This window comes from Buteo buteo, chromosome 23, assembly GCF_964188355.1.
Source record: "Buteo buteo chromosome 23, bButBut1.hap1.1, whole genome shotgun sequence".
NCBI classification, from domain to species: domain Eukaryota; kingdom Metazoa; phylum Chordata; class Aves; order Accipitriformes; family Accipitridae; genus Buteo; species Buteo buteo.
Genome location: NC_134193.1, coordinates 999,947 through 1,026,831, shown reverse-complemented (window position 1 = coordinate 1,026,831; position 26,885 = coordinate 999,947). Strand labels below are relative to the sequence as shown.

At 45.5% G+C, this 26,885-nt stretch overlaps 1 protein-coding gene across 3 annotated transcripts; it reads left to right on the top strand.

Moving 5' to 3' along the window:
- The first annotated feature begins 1,152 nt into the window (after window positions 1–1,152).
- CTTNBP2NL (CTTNBP2 N-terminal like) lies at window positions 1,153–24,822 on the top strand. 3 transcript variants are annotated; one of them, XM_075055120.1, is made up of 6 exons: window positions 1,153–1,215; window positions 6,107–6,189; window positions 6,548–6,655; window positions 17,189–17,419; window positions 19,798–19,905; window positions 20,716–24,822. In XM_075055120.1, exons 3-6 carry the CDS (start codon window positions 6,557–6,559, stop codon window positions 22,195–22,197), a joined length of 1,920 nt encoding a protein of 639 aa, XP_074911221.1. In that variant the 5' UTR covers window positions 1,153–1,215; window positions 6,107–6,189; window positions 6,548–6,556; the 3' UTR covers window positions 22,198–24,822. The 3 variants fall into 3 exon arrangements, with proteins under 3 accessions (XP_074911221.1, XP_074911220.1, XP_074911219.1); XM_075055119.1 differs by lacking the exon at window positions 6,107–6,189 and having other exon boundaries at window positions 1,155–1,215; XM_075055118.1 differs by lacking the exons at window positions 1,153–1,215; window positions 6,107–6,189 and adding an exon at window positions 6,268–6,461.
- Window positions 24,823–26,885: the final 2,063 nt, after the last annotated feature.

The following is a 26,885-nucleotide window of genomic DNA, read 5'->3' as shown; positions in this document are numbered from 1 at the left end:
TTTATTGCTGGCATTGACACTGTGTAAAGTCCTGTCATTATGTGACACTACTTTTTACAGAGGATTCAGAAATTTCTACTGCAGAAACTGCTGGTTTCATAGCACATGTCACCATCTGACAGCGCAGACCCGGCACTGCAGCGCGTGCAAAGCCAGCGCTCCCCTGCAGTCAGACTCCTGACAGTGGGAAAGGCCATTGAAAACGGTTTTCAGCTCTTCAGAACCGAGTGCATTAGCGATGCCAAGCGCATCTCATAGGAAGGTCAGAGACGGAATGATTTGCCACACTCTCCACAGAAAGGGTTAGTTCCCATTTCAGCTGCTGCCCCGGCTTAGCAGACTGCTGGGTAAGCAGCTCCGACAGCGAAAAAACCTGCTGCCCTCAACAGTGTCAGCCACCACGCTCCAGCTGGGGCACCCGTGGGCAACATTCCCTCTGGCAACAGCCTCCAGCGTCCTCTGGGCTCTTTCCTCAGCTGACAGCAGGTAAATAAATCTAAACAGGCCGGGCTCTCCTCGACACCTCTGTGCGGCCCCTGCTTCTGCCATCACAGCGCCGGCCAAAGATCGTGAGAGGAAAGCTGTGACAGCAACGCAGCGAGCCACCCTGCGGAGCGTTACGGGCCCGTACTCCCCCACAAAGAAACGAGAAGGGCCGCAGAACACCCTTAGGCCAAGCCACCAGCCTGGAGAGCGGGGCCGCAGGCTCAGGCCGGGGCACCGTGAGGGCCGCAGGCCCGGGCGCAGACCGGCCCCGGGCGCTGTGAGGGGAGCAGGCCGGCCCCGGGACGAGGGTCCCCTCCGGCCCAGGCCTGAGCCGGCGGAGGGGCGGCTCCGGGCTCCGCGGGGGTTCCCTCCCGCTGGGCTGCCCGGGACGAGGCGGGACGGCGGTGGCGGTGACCGCGGCGGAAGTGACGCGCCAATCACAGCCGCCCGCTCGCTTCGCCGCCGCCGCCGCGAACAAAAGGGATTTTCAGCGCCCGCCCCGCCCTCCTCGCCCCGGTTCCGCCGCCTGATTGGCTGCTACTGCGGCCGCCGGCCGGCCCACGCCCTCGCCCCGCCTCCCCCTCGGCGGATTGGGCCGCGGGCGCGCCCGGCGGCGGCTCTGATTGGCGGCCGCGCCGTCCCTCAAGCAGGCGGGCGCGAAGGGGCGGGGCGGCTGGATGGGGAGCGGAGCGGCGCGGTAGTGGCGGCGGCGGCGGCGGCGCGGGCCAGGTCGGTGGGGCGGGCGCGGCTCCTGGTGCGGTGGCGGCGGAGTCCCGCGCCGTGCGGCCGGGCCCGGCCCGGCGCTGCCCCTGCGGGTTGGGCCGCGGCAGGTGCGGGGCGGCCCGGCCCGGCCGGCGGGGGCTGAGAGGGGCGGTGGCGGGGCCGAGCCCAGCCCAGCCCTGTTCTGCTGCCGGCGGGGGCGGCCGCGGCCGGGACCTGGGGGGGGCGGTAAGCCGGAGGGTGAGGGGGGGCCGTTACCGGGAGCTCGGCGTCGTCGTGGCCGTGGCTGCCCGGGGCCGGGCCGGGCCTGGCGGGGAGCAAAACGGCCGAGTCGGTTGCTGCCCCCCCGTGTCCCCCCTCGGGGACCCGCGGTCTTGCCCCGGCCGGGGCGGCCCGGCACCTTCCCCGGCCGGCGCCGCGTTTCCCCTTTGTCGGCCGCGGTCGTACCGGCCCGTGGCGGCTCGGGAGTCACCGACCGAGCGCTGACCGAGCCCGGGCCCTGCCACCACCACCCCCCCCGCCTCCTCCCGGTGCCCCCGGGCGGCCCGTGAACCCACGGCTGACGGAGCTCCGCGGCCCGGGGCGTCCGCTCCGTCCCCGGTTGGGGCGGGAGGGGCCGGGGGAGGGCCGGGCTCCCGAGGCTCGGCTTCCCTCGCCCGCCGCCCCCCGGGCTGTCCTGGGGGCTGAAGGCCGGAGGAGCCGGGGGCCGGTTTTCGCGTGTGTCCCCCCCCCCCCCCCCCCCGCCCCGAGGAGCTACAGGTGCCGCGCGGGGGTCGTGGAAGGACACGGCGGTGTTCTGAACACGAATGTTAGGTGTTTGCTTCGTCCGGAGGCGTAGTTCAAGGCGTAGTGGGGTGAGGAGGGTTTGGGGGGGTGTAGGTGTCCTTTCTCCTTTTAGTTCGAAGATGCAGAGGTGGGGGGTTTAAACACTGCTCACGTCAACCTGACTCTCTACAGTTCTGATGCAATGCCAGGTAGCACTGTGGATGCACAATTATAAAGTGTGTGTTATCCTTTTTATTATATAAATGTAGCATGTAATTATTTTAACAACTCGATCATCACGCTATACGTGCAGCAGCAATTTTAGAAACTTGTCTATCAAGAGTTTTCAAACTCATCGCTTAGGTTCTCATATGAATGCGATTACATGACTGCCCATGGAGGCTCCTGGAAAATATCAGTTCCTCTTCAGGGACGGGGGAGAAAAAATGAAGCTGATTTGGGGTTATAGACATAGAGGCATTGTTGCATTGGCGTAGCTGTAACCATGGCTTACGAAAGGAAAGGAAATACCCTCCCTCACAGGAAAAAAGGAACGACAAGCTATGTCCTTCATGATATTTTTTTTAAAAGTAGAAGAGTTTTGAGCCAAGTGCTTGCAGAGTATCTTGAAGCTTCCTCTTGACGAAGTCCCTGTCTGTGCCGCAGACTGTGCGCTCCGGCTGCTCTTTGGTTAGTGCCCGCTGCGTAGTGACTCAAACCTTCGCTGAAATCAGTGGGTGAAGTTCTCTTGCGCTGGCAAGGTTAGCTTGGTTCATGCTTATATGTACGTGAGCCCAAGTGAAGTGTAACCTCTAATGGTTTCATAATCATTGTAGCGTGATTCAGGCCGCAGAGGAGCTGCCACAGTCTACAAGCTTATCTCTTTTGTTCCTCAAGTGGCGCATGCCAAAGATAATTTACCCTGGTTTGTTAGCCTGCATGGTTGTACGTACGCTTAAACTGGCCTTGGTATTTATTTTCAGTTAAATACTGGGAAATAACTTTCTAAAAGAGGAGTTCTATCTCTTTGGAGGGTAGGTATGGGTCTGCTGAGGAGACTCTTTAATGGTCCATAGCATAGCTAAAAGGAAGTTTACCTTTAGGCAAGCAGTAAGTAATTATCTTTGTTTATGCTCTAAACTCTTGCTTGTTGTCCAAAAATGGTGGTATATCTCAGACTCGGGGAAAATATTTATACCATCAGACTAAACAATGAGGTCCTTGCGGTTTGTGATCTGTGTGATTGGACTCGTCAGTATATTTCACTGATTGTAAAGGGATAATATGCCCTGGGTATTTCTAGATCTTGTTTCTAATGCTGTGAAACTCTATCTCTTGGTTAAAGGTTTTGAAATAATGGGTCAGGTTCCCCAGCTGATGAGTACAGATCTGTTTGCAGAATGGGACTGTTTGCAAGGGGGAGAACTGGGTAATTGAGTACAGTTGTGTGATCTTTTATTAAAAAGTGGGACGAGGGAAGGCACAAGAACATGTAACCAGAAAGCAATCTTGGAAAGGTCAGCTCAGGAGCCTGTGATGCTGGAGGGCCGGGAAGGGATTGGGATTTGGACAAGGGAGGAGGAGCTCAAGTATGTGCTTATTAGCTCTTTGATCCAGAGATGCTTGTTCTTGTAAAATAACAACACAAGATGAATAGAGCTCTTTTCCCATTTTTCAGCTCCCTAGTACTGAGTGGCCCTGAAAGGGAATGCTTGGGATTGTTATGGATTCAGCATAACAGGTACCTGCCAGGTGTACTCTAATGCATTAAAAAGTTCCCTGTAAATCAGTGCAGAATACAAGTGCAATTTAGTGGGCTTTTTTAGGGCAGCGACTTTATTTGTAGCATCTGCTCCCAGTCTGTTGCCTCTGCAGCATGGGATGACCTATGCAAACAGAGCAGTTAAAGGTCTTCTATAGCAGCAGGTTGCACACAAGGAAGTTGAGGTTGTACCACTTGTATATCTTTAATGTTACCTGCTGTTGTTGTATAAATGATTGCACACCAGCTCCTGCTCTTTATTTCTGTAAGAATTTTTATCCGTATATTTTAGGACAGGGCTTGTTTATGTTATTAAGCTGATTAAAGACTATAGCCATAGAAGCATGTTAAGAATAGCATGGCTTATTTCTATAACGCTGTGAAGTACAAGTCACAATGGGAGTATTTAGAATATAGAATAGAAACGATTACTGCCCAGGCTAATAATAGCTTTAAAATATCAAACTGCAGTTGATAGCTGTCCTTGCTTTGAGTGTGCTGTTCGGTAGCTAATGGAGAGATGCAGCTGCACATTTCCATGTTGTCTCTTTTTTAAGAGAAAAGCACAGAGACAGTCACATGGAAAGCTCATGTTCAAAATTTACTGTCCTGGGGTAACGGAATTAGATGATAGGCTTTGTTCCAAGATCTCAAAGAAAACTTCTCCTTTTTAGTTCTGGCTTATAATGCCACAAAACTAATATAACTTGGTGAGTATCTGGCAAAGAAAGCTATTGCTATTTCCTATCGGTACTGATTCAGTCTTAGCACCTGTGAATTTAGTCTGAGCAAGGACTGAGACGGTTTTGAAATTAAGCCGTGCATCTCCTGAGCAGATGTTCGGGTGTTCCAGATTTAAAACCTGCCTAGGGAAGTGATGCAGCTCAGACTTAAGTACTGACATAAACATGGTAACTGTTAAAGTCTAAAATCAGGCCCCCTCTTTTCTCACCCTGTATGGCTACTTATTTATGGTTTAGCATTAATTTGCTGCTTCTATCGCACTCTCTCCCTTTTTATGTAAGGTGAACAAGTTGTAAGTAATACTCCTTCCATGAGATCTCAGCTAGCCAGGCTCCCTGTGGTGACGGAACGGTCAGCAGACGTACCCAAAGCTGAGGGAGACGGTCAGGTTCACATCCTGCACAAGGCTCTGTAAAGGTCTGTCGGCTGATCTGAAAGTGTAGCTCTTGCTCAACAGTGACCAACACTGCCCTGCCCCACTGGAGTGTGATTTGAGTCAATACAGTGAGTTTCCTAAATTACACTTTTATGTCAAGTCTTGATCAGGCTTTTTTGAAATTATGACAGATATGAATGGGTTTGCCAAACACTCCACTCGTGTATTTTCCTCTTGAATGTATGTTAATGGATCTGTAATAGGGAACACAAATGCAATGCTGACTGATCTGTGGTGTCCAGTTAAATTGGTTTTGGAACAGCCGCAATACCCCAGACAGTCATGGTCGCTTCCACTGAAGTTCCTGGAGCAGCCCATGCCAATGGTAGGGCGAGCCAGAAAAGTCTGTCAGAAATGTTGCTGCTTTAAGGAATTTCATGTAAAACTGCGTGAAGCAAGAATGTGGCTGCATGATGAGAAAATTGCCAGCTTAGCAGAGGGGGCATGAAGTAGATTTCTGATTTCTCGTGCCATATGAAGGCTACCTACTCCTCTCTGTAAGCAGAACTTTCTGTTCCCAGCAACTGGAAAACTGCTTTGGCATAAACAAGACAGAACTTGTGTTTGTGCATAATTCTCCAAGGCACAGTTATGCAAATCAGTTGTAAAGTAGCAGTGACTTCAGAAAAATTAGAGTTCAGCTGAGTGTTTTAGCTGGATAGACGTCTCTAGTAAAGGTTAAGTTAACCCTTTATCACTTGCCAGTGAAGTGGAGTTTGATACCTCTGAGTAGCTGCTTTGTGCTGTAGCATTTTCTGATTGATACAAAGAGTGGTGAAAGATGGATGTGACTCAGAAAAGTGTATTTGATTGTTGCGCAAAGCACAAGACTATATCAGTGGGTACATCTGCATCAGAGACAAGGATTTAGTCTGTGACATTATTTCCATTGTTAACAAAATAATGTAATAAAAAGGCTTATTACTAGGCAATGCTAAGTGTATCAGCAAAGATGCAGGGGAAAAAAAGGCTTTTTGTATGTGCAGTTCAGATGATGGATCTTTGCTCTTATGTGGGCAGTAAAATCATATTTAATAAATGATGGTGATATTGAAACAGTTTGAAAGAATAGTAATTAATCGTGTGTTTTTTGTGGCATTGATTTTTGTAAAGTGGTTTGGGCCTGTTCCATTAGCAATGTATAATGGCATTCCTAGGAGACGTAGCACTGAAATGTTAACTTTACTGTTAAGTTTGTGTAGGTGGCCCAGTTTGGACTGCATTCATCACAGCTCTTCGGTCTCGTTTCAGTGATGTTTGCAGCTGTATAATCCAGGTGTGTAATTTACAGTAGTAAGGCTTTTAAATATCTGTGTTTTTCCCTCTCCTGTTAACTTTGGCTACTTCTTGGTAAATATTACACTGTCATGTCAGCCTGTACATTCTGCCTGTACCATCTGGGTGTGCATATGTTCGTGACCCCTTGGGAAAAGGCAAAAAACACATCTTCTACAACTGGTCTTGGAAGCTGAAGAGAAAATGTTCGCCTTGTGTATTGTTCCCTTTCCCCCCAGGGCAATTTGCAGTCCAAAAAACTGGAAGCTGAAGGTAAATGGAGATTATATGTCATAGCTTAGAATACTGATTTTAATGTACAAAGAAATACCTAGTAAACTGTCTTTTATTTTTTTCAGGTTTTCAGGATGAATCTGGAAAAACTCAGCAAACCAGAACTACTGACGCTATTTAGCATTCTTGAAGGAGAATTAGAAGCAAGAGATCTTGTCATAGAAGCCTTAAAGGTATGTTGTAAGTACCATGATAAGAGACAAAAATGACAGCACTACTACTGTAGGTTCTGCAAAGCGCTTGCATTCAAGGTGAAGTTCAGAGGCAAAGATTTATTACTGGTTCAGAATCCCATCTTAATATCAGCAGTATTAGATAGTGAATGCAGTATATCATTCTACGTCTTGGAATTCATTATTGAAAACTGGCTGCAAGAAGCATTTCAGTGTTGAAATACAGTGTTATGCATGTGCTTTCATTCTTTCTGATAAAGAACCAAGTGTTTCTGCTATCCTGAGGAATGTAAAAGGTCTATCAGACTTCCTTTGTTGGTTTTGTTCTCCTTTAGTAAGGAGAGCTTCTTAAAGCAGAAACTCTTCTCGCCAGGAGGGATCACAGATTAGTCTTTCAGTGAGAATAACGTCATGCTAAAAAAAAAGCATCTGTGGCTTTGTATTGTACTAAGCCAATATAAGCTGGCACTGTTGCTGAGAGCAGCAGACCTGTGGGCTCAGCTGCTTATTCTTTCCCTTTGCTGGCACAAGCATTAGTGTAACCTTCCAGTGAGGTAGATACCAGCTAAAACTAACCCATCAAAAAAGTTAGTTTCAACCCATGTCAGTGCAGCTGATGTCATGGTTGTGTAAGCACTTGCGATGGGACCAGGCGGGGGGGGGTGGTGCTGGAGCCGGTGGGACCTCTTCTTGCAGGGATAGCTCATGCTGCAGGAAAACCGGCCGAAGTTATGTTAGCGTATGTGGTGTTAGCTCTGTGCTTCTGCTTCCCTTGTTCAGGTAGTGTGGGCTGTGGTACTCTGTGGCCAGTTTGGTGTGTTAACGTTGAGCCTAGAAGATATTTTAAAAATGCGTAGTCCGTGTGTAATACTGCTGCTTTTTGAAGGATGCCTAGTCGTCACTCAGACTCGGTAAGGTGGAAGAAAAAACAGTGGTATAAATGATGGAAGGGGTCAATTTTTGAAGAAATGAGTTGTCACAGGGTTGAACATTGAACGCTTTTTCAAGCTGATCTGTCACTGTTCGTAATGTTTAAACTTTCAGTTGTTTCAAAAGAGGAATGGCAGCTTGCAGGCCTGAGAGCTGCAGGGACTTGGTTTTCCAGCAAAAGCTTCTGTAGCTTGATTCCAAATATAAACGGTTTCAGGGGGCGGGGGGGGGGGGGGGGGACGGGGGGGGGGGGACATCCTCCTCCAAAACAGTCAGGATGCTTTTGTGTTTATTGTTAATTGTTTTTGCATTTAGACAATAATTTTATTTTGGAGGAATGTTGTTACCCTATCAAAACTATCGATCGGGTGGAAGGCTTGACTCCTCTCTTGGAACAGACTTCCAAATTTCTCCTCTGTCCTAGGATCAGTCTTCTATGTGGTCAGAATGTGTTACCAAAACAAGCATCACTTTAATATTGCAGTGTGAAATGTATGTAATGGAGCCCAGAGAGACCAATGGGAAGGAATGCAGCAGCTCCATTCCAAAGTCTTTTTATCATGTACCTTCCGATAGCATAAAGCAATTATCTTTTCTGTTGAAATTTAACCTGCTGTTCCCTCTTGCATGAGATTAATATAGTTAGAATACCCTTTGACATAATTTATCAAGTACTCATAACTGAGAAGATATTAAATTAAATTGTAACCTATACTTGATAATTATGTAATATAAAATACCGAGCTAATCAAAGGTTAGTGCTATTTTCCCCTTCTTCTGTAAGGGATACACTGTAGTGTTTCATCTTAATGGGAGGAAAGCTGAAGGTAGTAGGAAAGGGCAGTAAAAGCTTCGAATCAGGGCTGGCTCTGGCTGCCCGCAGCCCTGCCTCCTGAGCACGACCTCATGGGAAAATGAAACCCCTCCAGAACTGGCCTGTGCCTGCAGCAAATGGTGAGATGCTGTAGGTCTCCAGCTGTGCTGTTACTCGGGTCCAAAAGCTGCGTTCAGTAATGCCACAGCTCAAGTCTGGCTTCCTGCTGGCAGAAAGCTGCCTTGCCCTTTCGATATGTGGAAGGAAAAAAGCCATGTAACTGCTTAATCTGGTGGCTGGGCAGAGTTTCAGAAGCAGAAAACTCCCAGCTCTGCTTTGTCTATTTATTTGGAATATACAGTTAGAGAAATTCTGGCCTTACTGTGCTTTTCTTTTTGTTTACTGATAGTAACTGTGGTAACAGCTTTCAAGTGCTTCACTGGCTGAAGTAGTCTTACTGTGTGTGACTGTAATTGAAGGAAAACCCACCTTGCTAATCCATTTACTCACGTTTTGATACATATAAAAATGCTGCCCTGAAGAAGAAGTGTTCTAAGACTGAATTAAAGATTGAAACTCTGAGAGCATTTAGTTTGACTGGCATGCATTGGACAAATTGAGCTGTAACTTACAGGGAGAGGGGTCGGAACATCCAGGGCTGCTGGAAGCATTGGTGGTTCCACGCGCAGAGTTGTCTGACTGTGGGCTCGCAGCTGGCTCGGCTCCTGAGTGTCATGAACAGTGTATTCTGCCTCCGCAGTCGGATTGCTTTGGAGGCGTGATAGTTTTACATTAAGTGCACACGTATGGTGGAAAGAGGTGGAGTGGAACCTGAGCTTTGTTAGAGGACTGCATGATCTTAGTGGTGGTGTTTTTCTCCAGAGTTACATTAGACACGTAGATGTTGGTGGTTAAAAACCAGAGGTTTATCTGCCTATTTACTTCCCACATAGTAAGAAAAATGCATTTCCTCTCATGGGCTAATTTGACTTGTAATTCAGATTTAAATGCTTCTGAACTCTCTGGATGTTTAAGGCAGATCCTTTGGTACATTATAGGAAAGAACAAGCACTTGCAGAGAAAGAGTACCTTCATTTGTAGACTTGTAATTTGATTATAGTACAGTCTGCAATAATTGATATTCCTTCATGCTTAGAGAAGAACATTTAGCATCTGGCATTTAGCAGAGAGAATCCATGCATGCAGATGACAAAGCCTAAAATAGTTTTCTTCTCCCTCATGATATCAAGCCACTTGTTGGCTGGCACTGGCCCTGTTTCTCACTGTGTCAAAATCGAGCTTCTGAGCCTGGCTTTCCAGACCCCGCTTGCCTAATTTGCTCCTTGACTTTCCTCCCTTCTCTTCACCTCCCCTCCCCAAATCTTTACCCCTTCTTCCTTGCTGTGTGATACCCTCCCTGGGTATCGCTTTGCACGCGGGCTGGAGGCAGCATCCCTCCTCTGTGTGCTGGCATAAAAGCTTTAACTCCCGAAGTTTATTTGTCTGGTGCTCAGATTCATATTATAAAGAGCAGTTGTTAGGTCACCTCTAATTGATGCCTCTGGCCTATTATGACTTGCCCTTGCTGACTTCTCTCCTTTGCTGTTTTTTTTCTGTGGTTTACTTTTTTCTTTGGGTATTGTTTTTAATTGACTGGTGGGCATTTGTGATAGGGACCATCATCTCTCGCTGTGCGTTTGCAGCGTATCTGATCTTGACTTGTGATGTCCATTTCAAATTGCAATGCTACTTCGATTCAAACACAAGATACTAGGATAAAGGATTAAGTGAATGAATTTAGTGTATTCAAAATATTCTTTTCCAGTGCTTCAGTTTGCTTCCTCTATTTTAAAACCTCTTGGAAAAAAAGCTTTTTCTTTTTTTGCCTGAAAGTAGTTTCCTGTCCACTGCATAAATCTCAATGTTCTCAGAACAGACCTTAAGTCTCACTTCTTGTGAGCTCCTTTTGTGCTCCTTTGTGCTCCTTTTCCTGTAGTTAAAATCGTACTTAAATCATCCAAAAAAACAGATGCTGTCGGAGTTGCATAATACTAAGGGCTAGATTCTTAGTCCTTATTGCTGTGTAGAAAGGATTGCATGTGTGAACCACAGGTTAGTCTTCTAAAATAGCACACCATGACTGGAAACAATTCAGTATTTAAATGGGCCTCTATTGCTATGTTAGAGCACTTTGTTCCCTGCCCCCTGTTCTTTAAACAAGAATTTTCCATACGTTAGAAATGGAAGTTCTGTTTACTTTTAGAAAACAGGAAACAGCTTTCTGGTTTATTCTTTTATGTTAATAAGGCCTTAGGCAATTTACACTGGAACAGAAACTATCTATTTTATGTTAATGACTGGGAGCTGGTATTCATTGCTTTGCTTCTGAATTTAGTGATTCACTTGATAAGGCAGTATTAATGCATTGCAAAATTAAGTGTTCATTTGTCAGTGGATTTAGAAATTCAGTTTACACTGCAGTTTCAACAACTAAGTCTACCTCTTGTTTAAATAAAAAAAAAAGTTAAGTAATATAAAACTGTACTGCAGATGCTAGTAAATCTTTCACAGATGGGGCAAAATGGGCTTTTGCATCACTTCTAAAGCAGCTTAGATCTAGCAGTGTTCCTGTGAGCGCTGTCCTGCTGGAATGCAGGCTTTTCTTACAGCTTTTCTTGCAAGTTTGGGGAGTTTTTTGTTTATTTCTTGCTTGAAGCAGCACTGTTTGCCAGCATCTTTTGAAAGACTGATTCTCTTCACCTTCTCAGTACCCAGATGGGTGGAGCAGGGGAGGAGCGGAGAGGTGTGGGAATGGCTTCCGTGCTGGAATGGCTCCAGCTCTGAATTTCAGCCATCTGGGTGTTGTCAGGCTCCCTGTTTTAATGGTGACCAAAGTGCAGCGCACGAGCACGGTGGAGTCCCTGGGCTATTGTCACAAGTGTGCTGGGAGCTGTGCACCGCCAAGTTCATACTGGGATTTGTACTATCTGTGCTGTGGACCAAAAGTTCCCAGGGAAAGAAGTTGCAGTTTTGCGCTGCTTGAGATTTCCTAAGAAAATTTCTTACATTTTTCAAAGCCGATAACAGGTCTTTTGTGGGCAAATATGGGTAGCTCTTGTTTATCTGGTTTGTTCACTTGATATAATGATGGCAATTAAGACAGATACTGTATTTGAGCAATTTCATTTCTGCTGTGTGGCTCTCTGCTAGGCATTGCTTCAGACCTGGAGCTAAAGTAACACTCAGAATTCCACTCCAGCATTTTGACATTTATTTTTGTGCAAAGCAAGTGGTCCCCACCCCCATTTCCCTTCTCTCTGTCAGCGATTGCTGTGACCTCAGCTTGTCTTTATTCCCAATATCTGTCTCTGGGGAGAGAAGCTAATAAGGAAGTTCAAGGCAGTACGAAGCTATTTAAGGATTATGCCACTTTCTGCAACATAAAGGAGGAACTTCTGTGCAAATTATTACTGGAGAACTGCATACGCAGTAGCTACAGTTAATTAACAGTGTGTTTGTTGTGCTGAGGGTTAAAACCTAAACTCTGAAATTACAGGCAAGAGTAATACTCTACTTTCAAGTTTGGTTTGGGTTTTTTTTGGACACAAGTCTTGGAAATTCCCGGTTTGATGTTCCAATAAAACAATTTGTAAAGATTATTGCAGGCAGAGAGAAAATGCTTTCATATAAACAAGGTTTCAGTAAAAGGAAATCTTTTATAAAAAAAAAAATATTACACAAATAGGTTATGGGAAACATTCATCCCAAAACAGTCTAGAAATCCCAAGAGGAAACAGTAGCTTTTGCCTGACAAAGTGAAGCCTTTGCTTTGCCTGCCTGCACAGGAAACATCTCTTCAGTTGTGTCAGATATTGTTTCTGCTCCATAAAATCAGAATTATCTCTTTTCAAATGGACTAGCAGTGGTCAATTACTCTAACTTGAGCTAAAAGCCAGCCAGTTTAAAGTGGTAGCCTCTCTGCATATGCCCAATTCTTCTGGTCGTCGGAGTTTTATTTTTTAAGAGTAGTTAACGTGTGTAGCTGCTTCCTTTTTCGAAGAGCAGCCCAAGCTTAAATGTTATATTTTTCCTGTTGGGGGAGGGCAATTTAACAGTCTTCAAAATTGCCGAATAGTCCATTTAGTTGCTTTTGGAGTTTGAATGTTTTGATAGGAAATTTGTAAGTCTGCATATTTGAAATGATACAGGTGGAGGTACTAAATTGGAAGACCTTCTAATTGCAGAAGATTGCGTCTTCTTTCAAAGTGCAATTGATGTTATTGGAAGTATGTGTGTCATCTCTGGTTTTTCCAGATTAAATTTTCCACTCCTAAATTAACAATGCTTTTTGTAACCTTTTTTCCTTATTATTGAAGCTTGATTTCCTGTGGATTTATGTGTTTTAATAGGTTGATACTGGGATCTGAGATCTAAGTTGATTTTTCCACTTTGGGTTCATTAGTAGAATATTTCTCTTACACCATCAAGCTGCTTCTGTTTTGAAAGTTTAACAAATACTGTATTTAAGACTGAATTCCAGTTCAGACAGGACAAAATTGTTGGAGATGTTTATACGTGACCTCCAGCGTTAGTAGAAGAAGTTGAGTTGAAGAGTTGCCTCGGTGAGGAACATAAGCCATCAGAGGAGTCACTCATGTATGTGACAGTTCAATACCTGTATAAAATAACCTGTGTAGATTATGGCACTGTGACTTAATTTTAGGAGAGCTGTCCCGATTTATTTTAGCGACAGAGGCGGCTGCTCAGTGGGACCCGTAGAACAGAGGATGTCACGGGCAGCAGACTGAAAAAGCCGTATTTGCATTCCCAAGTGCATGGTGGCCCAAATGCCAAAGCACTGGATTTGTTTCTGTAAACTAGATGTGGTCAGTGTAGGATGACCTGTTTAAGACTTTTCCTAGTCTAGACAACTTTAATTAAATGTTTATGCTCTGCTGGCTACTAAAGAAGAATAGCTGGACTTCTGAAAGCTATTAATGTTATGATAGTCTCATCTGTTTGTCATGCTAGTTCAGGAAAATACTTAATTGCTCAAAGTAGCAAGGAAGAACTTCTTGTTCTTTCCCAGACAGGAAATAAACCACCCCACTAAATTCAACAGAGTTCAGAGCCTGATGCTGCAGGGAGCAGAGGAGAAACACGGCTTTCATTACACCTTCAATATTGCAAAACATCAGAGGTTGTGTGTAGCGCATGTGACCTTAATCACGGTTCTTTAAGCTTTTATTAGAAAGAACTTGCGCAGAAGAAAACTTTTCAAATGTCCCCACGTTTGCTTACGCTGTTAAAACACTGGTGCCCTTCTGCAGGGTTTCTCCCATGTTTCTGTGTGGCTGTAGAGTGACCGGCACTGGGGTGGGTTGGGTTTAAGGGAAGAGCAGCTCATCTGTCAAAGCAGTTAGGCCAGCTGGATGAATATCCCAATTTGTATTTACAGACTTTTTAATACTTGAGTCACTTAGAAATTCCCTATACACTTATAGTGAGGTTTGGTTGAGTCATTTTTATAAATTCTTCAGAATAACTGAAGATTTCCTGCCCCTCAAAAAAAAAAAAAAGCCTGTAGTTTTTCCTGTGATTCATTAAACCAGGGGTGGCTCATTATCCAGGGTGGCCCTCCCATTTCCAGGTCTGATCTTTTCCTTCCTCTGCCTTTTTTTTTTTCCAAAGTTAGAACAGTATCTTAAGCTCTGATCAAAGGTATCCACCATTCCTGGTAAATATTACTGATAAAGAGGGAGGGATATTTGTGAGTGTGAGCTGTTCCTCTCTTTTACTGCAAGGGTTAAAATACAACTCTAAACCAGTATCATGGGATCAATGTCCTTAATTGGGTTTGGTCACAGAGGAGATATGGAAAGAAAAGTATTTCGTTTGGGGGTATTTATGCCTCCTGTCAAGGTAATGCATACAGTTCTCCCTTTGAGAGCAGAGATTGACTCTTATTAATTTTTTTCGTGCTAATCACGTGGTTCCATCTTAGAAAGTAGGCAGGACCAGCAAATCTCATCAGCTATCTGAGTAAAGCAAAGCTTTATTGTTTATGTCTGTCCGCTGACCTATACAGCTCAGCTACAGCAGTTTGCTTTTCTGTTTCGGTACATCTGTACCAACTGGTGTGTGGGCTGGTGTCTAGAGCATCACTGTTGCTCTTGTACGCTCGAGGGAAGTGTTTGCATTTTCAGTGCAGTTTACTGGGACATCCGAAGACAGCCATTCCAAAAAATACTGGCTTCTAAGTTGTCTTCTCGTTTTAGTCAGACTCAGTCTTTCCTATCTAAAAGATGTCCTCAAGCAATCCCATGAGAAATGGGTAACAGTTTGCCATGGATAGTTTGCCATTCTTGTTAGCTGAAGGGGTTTCTGAAGAAGCGTGCAGCGAGGCTGGCGCAGTTTCGCTCTGTATTCAAAGCAGATAGCTTGTTTTCCACCCTGCGACAGCTGAATGCCATTTCACAGCATCAGCAGAGTCGGGGCTTTCTGGCGCTTGTGCTAAGTGCCCTTCACCAACTCTGAAAAGCTGCCGTGTTTAATTTGGAATGGCTTACTTTCTGTTCATGCTTGTAAGGATACCCAGATGTGAGCAGTGCATCCACAGAAAGCCGAAGCACACCTGATAACGTGCAGGCAGCATTTGTTTGGAGCAGTCTCTCGAGGCAAAAATATGTCATGTGTGTGCTCTGTCAAGAAGAGTGCAGCTAGTATCGTAACTCCCCTCTGCAGGTCACACAGTGCTTTGCTGGTTAAACATGCTAGCGTATGCTTTAAAGTCAACTGCTTTTAAAGGTGATAGCACACTTTGGTTAAAGGTACTGGGGCTCGCTCTTGCATTTCAGAGAAAGATGTTGGCAACTGGTGCAGAGGAAAGCCCACATCTTTCTGTATGGCCTGACTAAGAACGTGCTGATGCAGAACAGTACATAATCATTTATATGCTCTAGAAAAGTAAAGGTATGATTACCTCGTAAGGACTGGGTACCATGACTATAATGAATCAAGAAGAATCAGATTTAAACCTCAGATTTGGAAAGTATTCTTTCTTGGCAGGGTGCATCAGCTCTGCTGTGCATGGGATTGTGCTGTCAGTGATGCACGCTGGAATGAAAGACAGTCACAGGTTTCCACAAATGGATAGCATTTAGCCTGTAACCGTTTCAGTTGAAATCAATGATTAAATTTCTTGGAGGCAAGATAGATCAGCTCTGAGGGCTCTTTTGAATCTAGGTCTGTTTTCCCTCTTACATCTTCTATTGCATGGATGTCTGTTTTCATATGGTTTCTTATCGTGGTGGTAAACATGTAGATAATATTTTAGTATCTGTATGTTTATGAAATTTTGTTTTGTTTTTTAGAACTTCACAGTAGTCATTCAGTAGGATAAGGCTATTGGTATCCTAACAAACAGACTTCCCCTGGAACGGCTGATTGTAAATGTTGTAAATGTAAAGCCTAGTTACCTGTGAGTTTCCTCAATTCTTACATGTCAGCAAAAGAAACCTAATCATTCCTATATTGCTTCTTGAGAAACTAAATTTTGTTTAGTCTGGATGAGAACGTTAAGGATTTTATTAACAATTTATGGATTTACAGGCTACTGCGAGAATAAAACTTCAAGTTCAACTTGAAATTAGTTGATGGTGACATAGTCAAGGAAACCACACAACTGCTCTGCCACTGGTACAACAGTAAATGATTAAATCTTTTGTTGAGCAAGAATTGAGACTTGCCTTCTTTCCTTTCACACAGTTGTGGAATGTAAGTCATGGACATAGATAGCAGGTAGCTGTGGTATGAGGATGTTGGTAGGCTGAATATATTGTGGAGATGCTGTGTTTTTAAGCAAGACTTTTGTTTGTTTCTAGTTTGTTTGGGACCACTTGGTTAAAAGACACTGTTCAGCTGGAGGGACAGTGAGAAATTAATTGAGCACCTGTTTTATATAACCTCCTACATACTTACCTCAGACTGCCTGTGAATAGTATGCATTTGCATGTGTTCCAGCTGTGGAAATGCAAGTGTTTTTTGCAAATTTTTTCAGGACCCAAGTATCTTACCTGGAGAGCAGGTGGCTTTTAGGAGCAGTTGTGAAGCAGGGGGGACATCCAGCTGGCAGTGCTGAGTGAGCCCAGCTCTCGCAGGCTGACTTGCATATACTTGGTCCATCTAGATCTTATTGTCTTTATTAGTGGGAGACCATCAACTTTTGCCCATTTTAAATGTATTCACGAGGATTTTTATTAGCTGGGAGCCTAGTTTAAACCTTACAGTTCAAAAATCCCTTCTGGTGATAGAAGGTTTATTGTCTTCACCATACGCTTAACTTTTCATAGTCTTAACTTACTTGATCAGAGTCTGCCACTAGAGGAGTAGCAGGTGCACTTAGTATGTGAAAAACAGGGTGTTTGTCCTCTTGTTGCTGGCCTGATCAGAAATGGCAAGGTCCAGAGCAGATGGGCTTTGGAGGTCACACGGGTAGCATGGACTGCACTGCTGTCCAGCAGGTAGATCACTTGACCAGTTTGTCTTTTGAATTACTGTCTCTTTCTTGTCTGTTAACCAAAGACCTTTAACATGATGCACTTGTGTGTTTTCCTGTCTGAATACTCTTACTCTTGTAGCAGGTAACAGGTTATGAATCGGACTGTGTTAAGATCTCTATTGCTAAGTGGAAAACTGGAGAAGAGGAATATTAACTACCAAGTACTTTCTTCTTTAGCTAGTTTTCTATGTTAAGTATGTTGAAATGCAAAGTCATTCTTGTATTGCAGGCCCAGCATAGAGACACATTCATTGAAGAGCGCTATGGGAAGTACAACATCAGTGATCCATTAATGGCTTTGCAGAGAGATTTTGAGACCCTGAAAGAGGGGAATCATGGTGAAAAGCAACCAGTATGCTCCAATCCGTTATCTATTTTGAAAGTGGTAATGAAACATTGCAAGAACATGCAGGAAAGAATGTTATCCCAACTCGCTGCTGCAGAAAGCAGGCACAGAAAGGTAAGTTTTGCTTCAAATAAGCTGTGCAGAAGTAAATAGTTGCGTTTTGATAATATGTTAACTTCGGCAAAAACACTTAAATGCCTTGAGTTTTGGCAACTGAAAGGGCTTTGCACCTTTGTTTAAACTTCTCATTCAGTACGACGCAGCTGGTAAGCTTACTGTAATTCCAAAATTTGAAATATATGCAAGGTGTTTTTGTTAGGACACACAAAAACGGAACTAGCTTATTCACAGCTGGGAGGTATAGTGCTTACCAAAATGTAAGAAGGGATTTCTGAAAGATTGAATTCTCAGCAGACTTCTCAAGCAGACATATCACTATTCTGCTTGTGACTTGTTCTGAGTGATTGTTGAAGAGCTGGTACCAGGTACTTAAGGGAGTGCACTTCCCTGTGCTTTCTTAAAGTATGACATGACCAAAACTTTTTCATGCTATTTGGCCTCTTTAATAAAGCACCTATTATTGTTCATATATAGCTTTAATATATATTGACACCAATGAGGTGCTTGGTCCATGTGTCAGACTGTACTTCCACAGAGGTTTGCTCCCTGGCATGCTGTAGTTTACTAGAGGAGTATAAAGCTGTGGACAAATCTGAAAGCAAGAATCCACAGAACTCTGCTTCTTGGAGTATTGCTACAACATATTCCCTTTATGTAGCTAGTTAGCTTTTAAAAAAAAAACACGTTTACACATTTGTTTTGTCCTGCAGTAAATTTAAACAGGTCAAAATGATTAAAGTATTTGTCCCTGCTGTGTAGTCAGGGCAGAGACTAATTGCCCAAGGGTCCATCACTGGAAGCTGTGACTGGGAGGAGCTCTCTGGAGCATCCCTGCAGTCACCTGCATTGCAGCACTGTATCTTAATGTTTTCACATACTTCTTTTCTATCTTAAAAAAATTAGCTGGGATTTTTGCTTTTACTTGTGTCAGTGGCAGACTGCAAGGTGATGCTGTTACACTGATGTCTAGAAGCTATCTTTTACAATGTCAGTTCTAGGTGTACTTTTGGCTAGTGCCTGGGCCAATACCATCCTGTATTTTTTCAGGTATGTCACTCTTGCTTTGATTAAAACTTACTAAATCATGTACAAAGATCTCAAATACAAGTAGTCACATTCTGTTTCTAATCAAAAGGTTTGAAGTTGAAACATCTGTTTCATTGCTCATCAGCATGTGGGTTAGTTTATTTTCCCATAATCTGTTTTGATGGGGATAAGATAGAGCAAGTTCCTTTCAGTCTGTGAATAATCTGAAGCATTTCTGTTGCAGACAGACTTACATAGTTGCTTACTATGACATAAGCAACCAGCCAGCTTGACTTTTACATCACAGACATTGTGCTTAGGGTGGGCAGCTGGAAGTATCTTCAGCTTTTGGTTTGTCCTCCAAGTCACTCAAAGTAACAGCAAGGCTGTGTGTTTCAGTTTTCAGCCAAGTATCTAGCTAAATCATGCTATTAAAATCAGATTATCTTTTTTCCCCTTCTCATCTGTCCTTCCTGTCTCCTTCTGTAAAAATGTTCCTTGTGTACTTAAAGATAGTTAAGCATTGTTTGGAAGCTTAAATTTCAGGAAGACTGAGGAGCTGCTAAATTCATGGTGAGCATGTGTTGGAGAGCCCAGAGTTTTGGTGGTGAGATACAGCAGAGTCTCTTGGGAAGTTTGTATTCTGGCTTTTTTTTGAGTTAATAGAATTTCAATTATTCATGTAATTCAGCGTTAAAGCTGAAGGAGCTCCTTAACTGGGTCCTTGTGGCAAGCAGTTTCATTTCAAGAGCTCATCTTGTTCTTAAGTGGAAGAACAAATTAATGTTCTTTAAAATAAACTTCGCACTGCAGTCCTTAAATCCCTGTAAGAAACTGGGGGAGAAGCCTGTATGTGAATTACTGCTGAAGCCGTAGCAAGGATCATTTTGCTGTTAGTGCCCCGTGTCTCCTGGATGTGCAGTCTCTGGGGCAGTGCCTCTGCTCCTGCTGGGGTTTATATTAATGGTCCTGCCAGGAAATTCTGATGAGGGCACCATGCAACCAAGGACGGATAACGTGAACTTCTGAAGGCTATTCTGCAGTCTGGAAGAAAAGCATGCAATTTAGCTATTTAATAGTAAAATGAAGATGCATCCAGTGTGAGGTTTCCCTAACTTCTTTTGCAAACTGACTCAACTATACCAAATAATAATGTAGTAATGTAACTTGTCCAAAAGCTACTTTTATGTGATTTTTTTTTTCTTTTTTTTAGTTGAATTCGGATGTCTGAGGCTGCAGGGGTTGCCCTCCTGCGTCATTTGGCTTTGGACCAAGTGCAAAGGCAGTGATCTCTCCCTGCTTGTAGGTGTGCCTGGGCATCAAAGTGATGGTTGTTTGTTTGGCAGGTGATACTGGACCTGGAGGAGGAGAGACAGCGGCACGCCCAGGACACGGCGGAGGGGGATGATGTCACCTACATGCTGGAGAAGGAGCGGGAGCGGCTCACCCAGCAGGTATGCTTTGGTAGCTGGTAGTTACCCAACCCACGGAAACCCTGGGCTCCTGGGTGGTGAACTCGGTAGTGATGTCTAATTGCGCCTTCCTGTTGAAAGAGTAGTGGGGACCTCCCTCCTCTGTAAGGCACGCCTAGCTTTTATCATTTAGATATGAAAAACAACCTTAATTTGTTGGTCTGTTTTGGTAGCTGAGCAGTGCTAAAAGCTATTAATAGGCAATCAAATGCTTTGAAGTCCTGCTTCAGCCCAAAATTGGAGAAGTTCTCAAGAACAGGGCTGCAATTACAAATGATAGGGCTCTCTAGTACTCAAAATACAGAATAAGGCATGAAAGATCTCCTGGGAGCATTATTCAGAGGTGATAATCAATATTTAAGCAACTGTTTTCTGTTACTCAAGCACTGTAGACTTTATTAAACATACATAACACATCAGCATTTTAAAGTCTAAATGCCTTTAAAAGGCAAACCAACAAAGTAGTAAATGAAGTGGAAGGAAGCTTTGCTCCAGATCGCTTGTTCAATCAGTGCGTGGCAGGCTGGGTGTATATCTCACTAAACATCAATTGAATTTCATACATGATAAAACTACTAGTAAGTATTAATTCTTAATACGTGCAACTTGAGTCATACAAGACTGTCTTGCAGATATCTGGGGCAAGAGCTTTGTTCTTGGCCATTGCCATCTTTTACGGTGTAATTTCTCCAAGATACATAGTAACCCTATTCCCTTTGGGGGCATTATACTTAATTTACTTTCAGGAGGTGTTGTGGTTCATTTACAGTCATTTTTGTTCTTATCTTCCAGTTGGAGTTTGAAAAATCCCAAGTGAAAAAATTTGAAAAAGAACAGAAGAAGCTGTCAAGCCAGTTGGAGGAGGAAAGGGCACGCCACAAGCAACTGTCTTCCATGCTTGTAGTGGAGTGCAAGAAAGCCACTGCCAAAGCAGCTGAAGAAGGGCAGAAGACAGCAGAATTGAGCTTGAAATTGGAAAAAGAGAAGAGTAAGGTGAGTAAACTGGAAGAGGAGCTGGCATCCAAGAGGAAGCGGGGTTTACAGATGGAAGCACAAGTAGAAAAGCAGCTCTCAGAGTTTGACATTGAAAGAGAACAGCTGAAAGCCAAGCTGAACAGAGAAGAAAACCGTACAAAAGCACTCAAAGAAGAGGTAGAATGTCTGAAGAAAGCCCTGAAAGAGCTGGAGGCTTCTTGCCAGGAGCACAGTCCTACTGAGCCTTTGCAGCCAAGCCCCTCGGTGATGTCCAGAGGTGTTGCAACTGACGGTCCCACAGTGAAGTCTGTGTCTTGCCAGACAGAGTGTCTGCAGGCAGACCGAGCAAATCCTGCCAGCACAAGCAAAGCTGTACACACCATGTTTCCCAGCCCTACTACACCTACTCATTCCTATGCAAAATCCAATGGTCATTGTGATACAGACGTGCAGATGGGTAGTGAGCTACTGCAGACAAATGCAGCAGAGAACCAAGTTCAAAAAGAGAAATCAGCTGGTGCAGCCTCGGAAAATGCAGTTGAGAATGGAAGTTCTCCTGTAAGAACGGAGTCCCCTGTGCATCTGATGTCCCAGCTCCCTTCTAGTGGGGTCTCCCTGTCTCCCAGCGGCACAGCTGCCTCCTCTCTAACACCTTCTCCCTGCTCCTCACCAGTTCTGACTAAACGCTTAGTGGGAGCTTCAGCCAGCAGCCCCGGTTACCAGTCATCCTACCAGGTGGGGATCAATCAACGTTTCCATGCAGCTCGGCACAAGTTTCAGTCTCAAGCTGAACAGGACCATCAGTCAAGTGGTCTGCAGAGCCCACCGTCACGGGATTTGTCTCCTACTCTAGCAGATAACTCTGCTGCCAAGCAGTTGGCCCGCAATACGGTCACTCAGGTCCTTTCCAGATTTACCAGCCAGCAGGGGCCTATTAAACCTGTCTCCCCTAACAGCTCACCTTTTGGCACGGACTATCGAAATCTGGCAAATGCTGTGAGCCCCAAAAATGAATCTGGTCACTCTCCAAGCCCTGGCAAGGTTTCCAGTCCACTAAGCCCACTGTCTCCTGGAATTAAGTCACCAACCATTCCTAGAGCAGAAAGAGGGAACCCTCCACCCATTCCTCCAAAGAAACCTGGCCTCGCTCAGTCACCTGCTGCTCCTACTCCACTAACCAAAACCTCTTCCCAGGCATCCTCTCTGGGTGCCCCCATGGACGTGGCAAGTAGCTGCTCTAACAATACTGTAGTGTCAAATGGCAAAGACATTGAGATACTCCTGCCAACTAGCAGCTAGTCTCCAGAAAATGTGAATGTGACATTCCATGGCTTAGCATCCTAGAGCTAAGACACTGTTTTTCCACTCCATGTTATTTATTTCCATAGTAGCAGATTCTGTCTGTATAAAGCATTTAGTATATTTTTTTCTTTTTTGAATAGGTAGGAAAATATTTTTGTTTATGAAGAAACCTTAACTACAGCTATACAGTAGCCTCAAAATGTCTCATGGCAACAGTCAAATCATTAGAGATAACAAGAACCATAATCGTGTGGTGGGACCTAACTATCAAACTCTAATGGGACTGAAATGCTACTTTTAAATTATGCAGAAATAACTTTTGCAGACTTTTTACTCCAGATGAACATTTTATAAAAAGTGCCTGAACTAAGCCTGCAATATGAATGTGATTCTCTGAAAAAGGTGAGGAGGGGGACCATCTAGCTGCAGAGACAAATTCTTCTGTGAGTCCTGAATGTTGAAATCAACACTGTTTTTAATTCTTTCCATTTGCTAAAATAAGTTAGCAAATGTGCTTACAAATTCTGTAAGGTGACCACCAGACTGACGCAGCCAGCCAGACTTTATCCTTTAGGACATTGCTCCTAGCTATTTGAGGAAGCACACATAAGTTTCTTGAGGTAAAATTTAGCTGTAATACGATCCAGATTACTTTTCTGTCGGTATTCATTGTCCATGTAGTTCTTTTTGCTTTCCTGTAACACATTCTGCAGAGATGCCTGTGTGCTTTAAATGGCTAAACTCTGGTTTCTGGTGCGTCACCTTGAATTTTCAAGCTCTTCAAGCATTCTACTGTTGTGTGTAGAACTTCTGAGAAAAGGATCTTGCTATTACTTGACAAAGATCTCGCTATTACTTGAAAAAAATCACTAGTCCATATGATACAGGTTTTTTTTGCAACACTAACATAAAACAAAAGCAATAATTTTGTTTGTCATCTCTATCAGTTGTGTGTCTGGCTGACCTGGATTTTACCCACTAGTTAGCTATGGGATCTTGCTGGCTTTCCTTGGCTGCAAATACGGAACCAAATCATCACTGTTGTGTAATTGAGTACATATGTATGTGTGTAAGTAGTTTCATGCACATACATACTGAATACACAATGTATTAGGAAAGTCTTTATCTGTTCTTGATGTTCTGCCTAATATGAAGAAAATGTGGGAATTCACTGAGGTTAAAAACATCACTTGGTGAGGAGTTGCCTAAGTTTGAGGCAAATCACATGTGTGAAAAATTATTTGGGCTCAAGAGGGGAGAAGCAACTGACTTCTGTGCAGAAATGTTTGCTGTAAGAAGTGTAGTCCTCGCTGCAGTCGTGCTGCGTGTGGTGCCCATCGTTCAGCAGCACAGCGCGGTTGGTTTTCTGAGTCACTGTGGAGAGAAATAGAAGACAAACACACCACAGAACAGTGGCAGAGGCTGAGAGCACAACCCTGAGTTAATTATCTCAGGTGTTGTGTGCGAACTGATCCTAAATTTAGAAACTGGACTTGCTGCTCGGTGTCAGTCGATGTTCAGCATTTCCCTCTGCAGCAGTGTCACATTTACGCAGAGCACAGCTTCCCACTGCCAGAGACGCTTTCTCCTTTGTCATTTTTCAATATTTAATTAGACAAAATACATCCACCTTTATTGTAGGAAGGATCCCTGCGGCAACTGGGAGGATGCACTACTGTACATGACCTGATAGGTTCCTTCTAGCTTTGAGTCTGGTTTTATAGGACATCAGAGCTCTTGTGCTGCTTTGAAGTGGCTGTTGTCTGAAGTGACCCGGCTGTTTGCTCCTGCACAGCCATGGCAGGTATTTAGACTAGAACAAGAGGTTTTTACAGACCTTTCAGCAGCCTTTTAAATTGTGGTATTATGTGCTATTGTTCCTAATCCGGTGGAACAGGCTGTGTACTAACAGTAGGGAGACAGAGACAGCCTAGAGATAAATGGGCAGTGACTTCTTTGGAAGCACATTTATTACTTTTTAAACTTTTAAGTATCCACAGCAGATTTTTTCCTCTTGATGAGAGTATTTGTAAAAACTGATGGGCAGATGGATTTTTGGCCCAGGTATCCAATTCAAAAGTGAGGCTTTTGTATACACTGCTTTAACGTGTTTCTTTGCTTTTGCATTAATCTAAATGGTATTATCCCCTTTCTTTATCAATAGCTCTATAGAGGGAGATATACTATGATGAAGTCTATTAGGGAAATGCACTGAGTACTTGTTTCTTCTAAAATATAATATGGGAAGGGGGTATGCAAAAGAATGTATTTTTGCTAGTAGCCTATCTTCTGAGAGAAACTAAGCACAAGATATTAAAATGGATCCAACTGATTCAGTAAGACATTTAGAGTTAGTATTTAACTGTTGATGTAGATTCTGTGTGGAAGCAACTAAGTATTTCTTCTATAACTCACATCTGTTATAAGCAGACATTGTTGCAGAGTTTGTCACTGGCTAATGGAGTATAATGAAGTGCAAAATGTATACACTAGTATTAATTCATTAACACTTGTAAATTTGTAAAGCCAAATGTATCAAGCTGAAGTCTTTAATCATTTTTATAGCTGATGGCATTAAACATGTTAAACATTCATATTATCAATAAAGGATTTTATTTTTAAGATGTGCAAATTGCTTAAGAAAATGTTTGGAGTCAGGACTGTGTGTGGACCGAGGCTGCCTAGCCAGAAACAGTCCAGGTGGTGACAGCTGGGCGTCTGTATTCATGTGGAAACTGAAGCTTTAATGTACGCTCTGAAATGTCAGAGGAAAGCAAATTTCTTAGGAGTACAATAGCTAATGAGCAACTGTGGCTGGCTGCAGTTTGGGCTCTGTTGCTCGTCCATCTCCCCCTGCCTGAAACTGGCGGTGCTGCCGCCGGGGAGGTTCCTGTGAGGCGGCACAGCAAACTCTGGACAACTGTGGCTTTTAGGTGTTTTTAAATAAAACCAATTTTCCTGGAGTACCTCTTTGCCATACTGTTATGATATTAAACTGGTGATACTTTGGGGGTATTACACTAGTAAACACTTTGGGGGTTGGGGGTCAATAGGTGTGCCAGTGCCCTGCTGGTTTTTTTCAAGCAGGACATGGAATTTCTCATGGAAATTCCCTCAGCAGCAGCAGCGCTCTTCTGCCCCGGAGGAGCATGGCTCAGCGGTGTCACAGGGTACAGCTGAGAGTGCCCCAGCCCAGTCAAGGCGCTGGCTGTGGAAAAGTCCCCTTTGTCTGGATGCAGCACGTCCGTGCGAGGAACCAGTACGGTTCCTCCCTGGAGAGCTGGGGGCTGCTCCAGGTGCCTGCTATGGGCAGGAGTCCGCAGCTGCTTTGTCTCCCTGATAAATACCTCAATAGTGACCCGATTTGCTTATCTTTACATCGGTGCAGTTGAACAGGTTTTGCAACAACCTGGGAAGAAGCTCTCTGTGCATCTCTTCAGGCTTGATGACATTTCGGAGCAGCGCTGTGCGAGTGATGGTGCCCGCTTCACTGTGAGCGCTGGTGCCTTCCCGTGACCGCCCTCCCCGCTGACCCGGAGCTGCGGACCCCCGTCCAGGCAGGACTGGGAACCGGTGCGTGTCTCGGCCACGGCCCTGCTCGCTTTTTTTATAGCGGCAGCGGCGGAAGGTCCTTGCCCAAGTGTGGAATGCCTGCACCCCCCTTTACAAACACCACCGGGCCGTGTTTCCCCGCCCTGATGGGAGTAAGGGCGTTAATCCGACCTGCAGCTGTGGGTGAGGCTTAAACCTGTCACTGCTGTGATGAGCTGAGCCCGGCCTCGTCTGTGTCGTCCCCCCCCCGCAGCCATTTTCTGCGGGTCAGCTCCTCCAACACAAGGCATCTCCTCACCCCCCCCCCCGGCGCTCCCCCCACGCGAGTTCTGCCTTGCTGGGCCCCGGCCCGGGGCGGGGCACGACGCGGGGCTGCGTGTCCGGGGGGGTGAGAAGAGGGGCCGGAGCTTGCGGGGGGGCCGCCCTGCAGCCAAACCTGACCCCCCCGGCCCCCCGAGCGCCGCCTCGCCCCCCGCCGGCCCCGAGGCCGGGTTTGGAGCGGGGGGGGCGGGCGGCGCCGGCCCCTCCGCCCACGGCCGCGGGGCGGGCGGTGCGCGGCGGAACGGGGCCGCTAGAGGGAAACCTGCGCCCGGGAACGGGCCGGGAGGAGCCGGGAGCCGCTCCCGCCGCCCGCCGCGGCCTCGCCCGGCTGCCCCCGCCGCCCCTCGGCCCCAGCCCGCGGTCGACAGCGGCAGCGCCGTGCCCGGGCAGGGGAAACCGGCTGCGCCTGACCCGCCGCGGGGCATCCCTCATGGCGGGGCATCCCCCATGGCAGGGCACCCCCAGCTGCCGGCACCCCCCGCCGCGGGGCGTCCCCCATCACAAAGCACCCCCCACCGCAGGGCACCCCCCCACCGCAGGGCACCCCCCATCGCAGGGCACCCCCCTGCCATAGAGCACCCCCCTGCTGCAGGGCATCTCCCATCACAAAGCACCCCCCCGCCGCAGGGCACCCCTCATTGCAGGGCACCCCCCCATCACAGAACACCCCCCGCTGCAGGGCACCCCCAGCTGCCGGGCACCCCCCATCGCAGGGCATCCCCCAACACAAAGTACCCCCCATCACAGAGCACCCCCTGCCACAGGGCACCCCCCGCCGCAGGGCATCCCCATCGCAGGGCATCCCCAGCTGC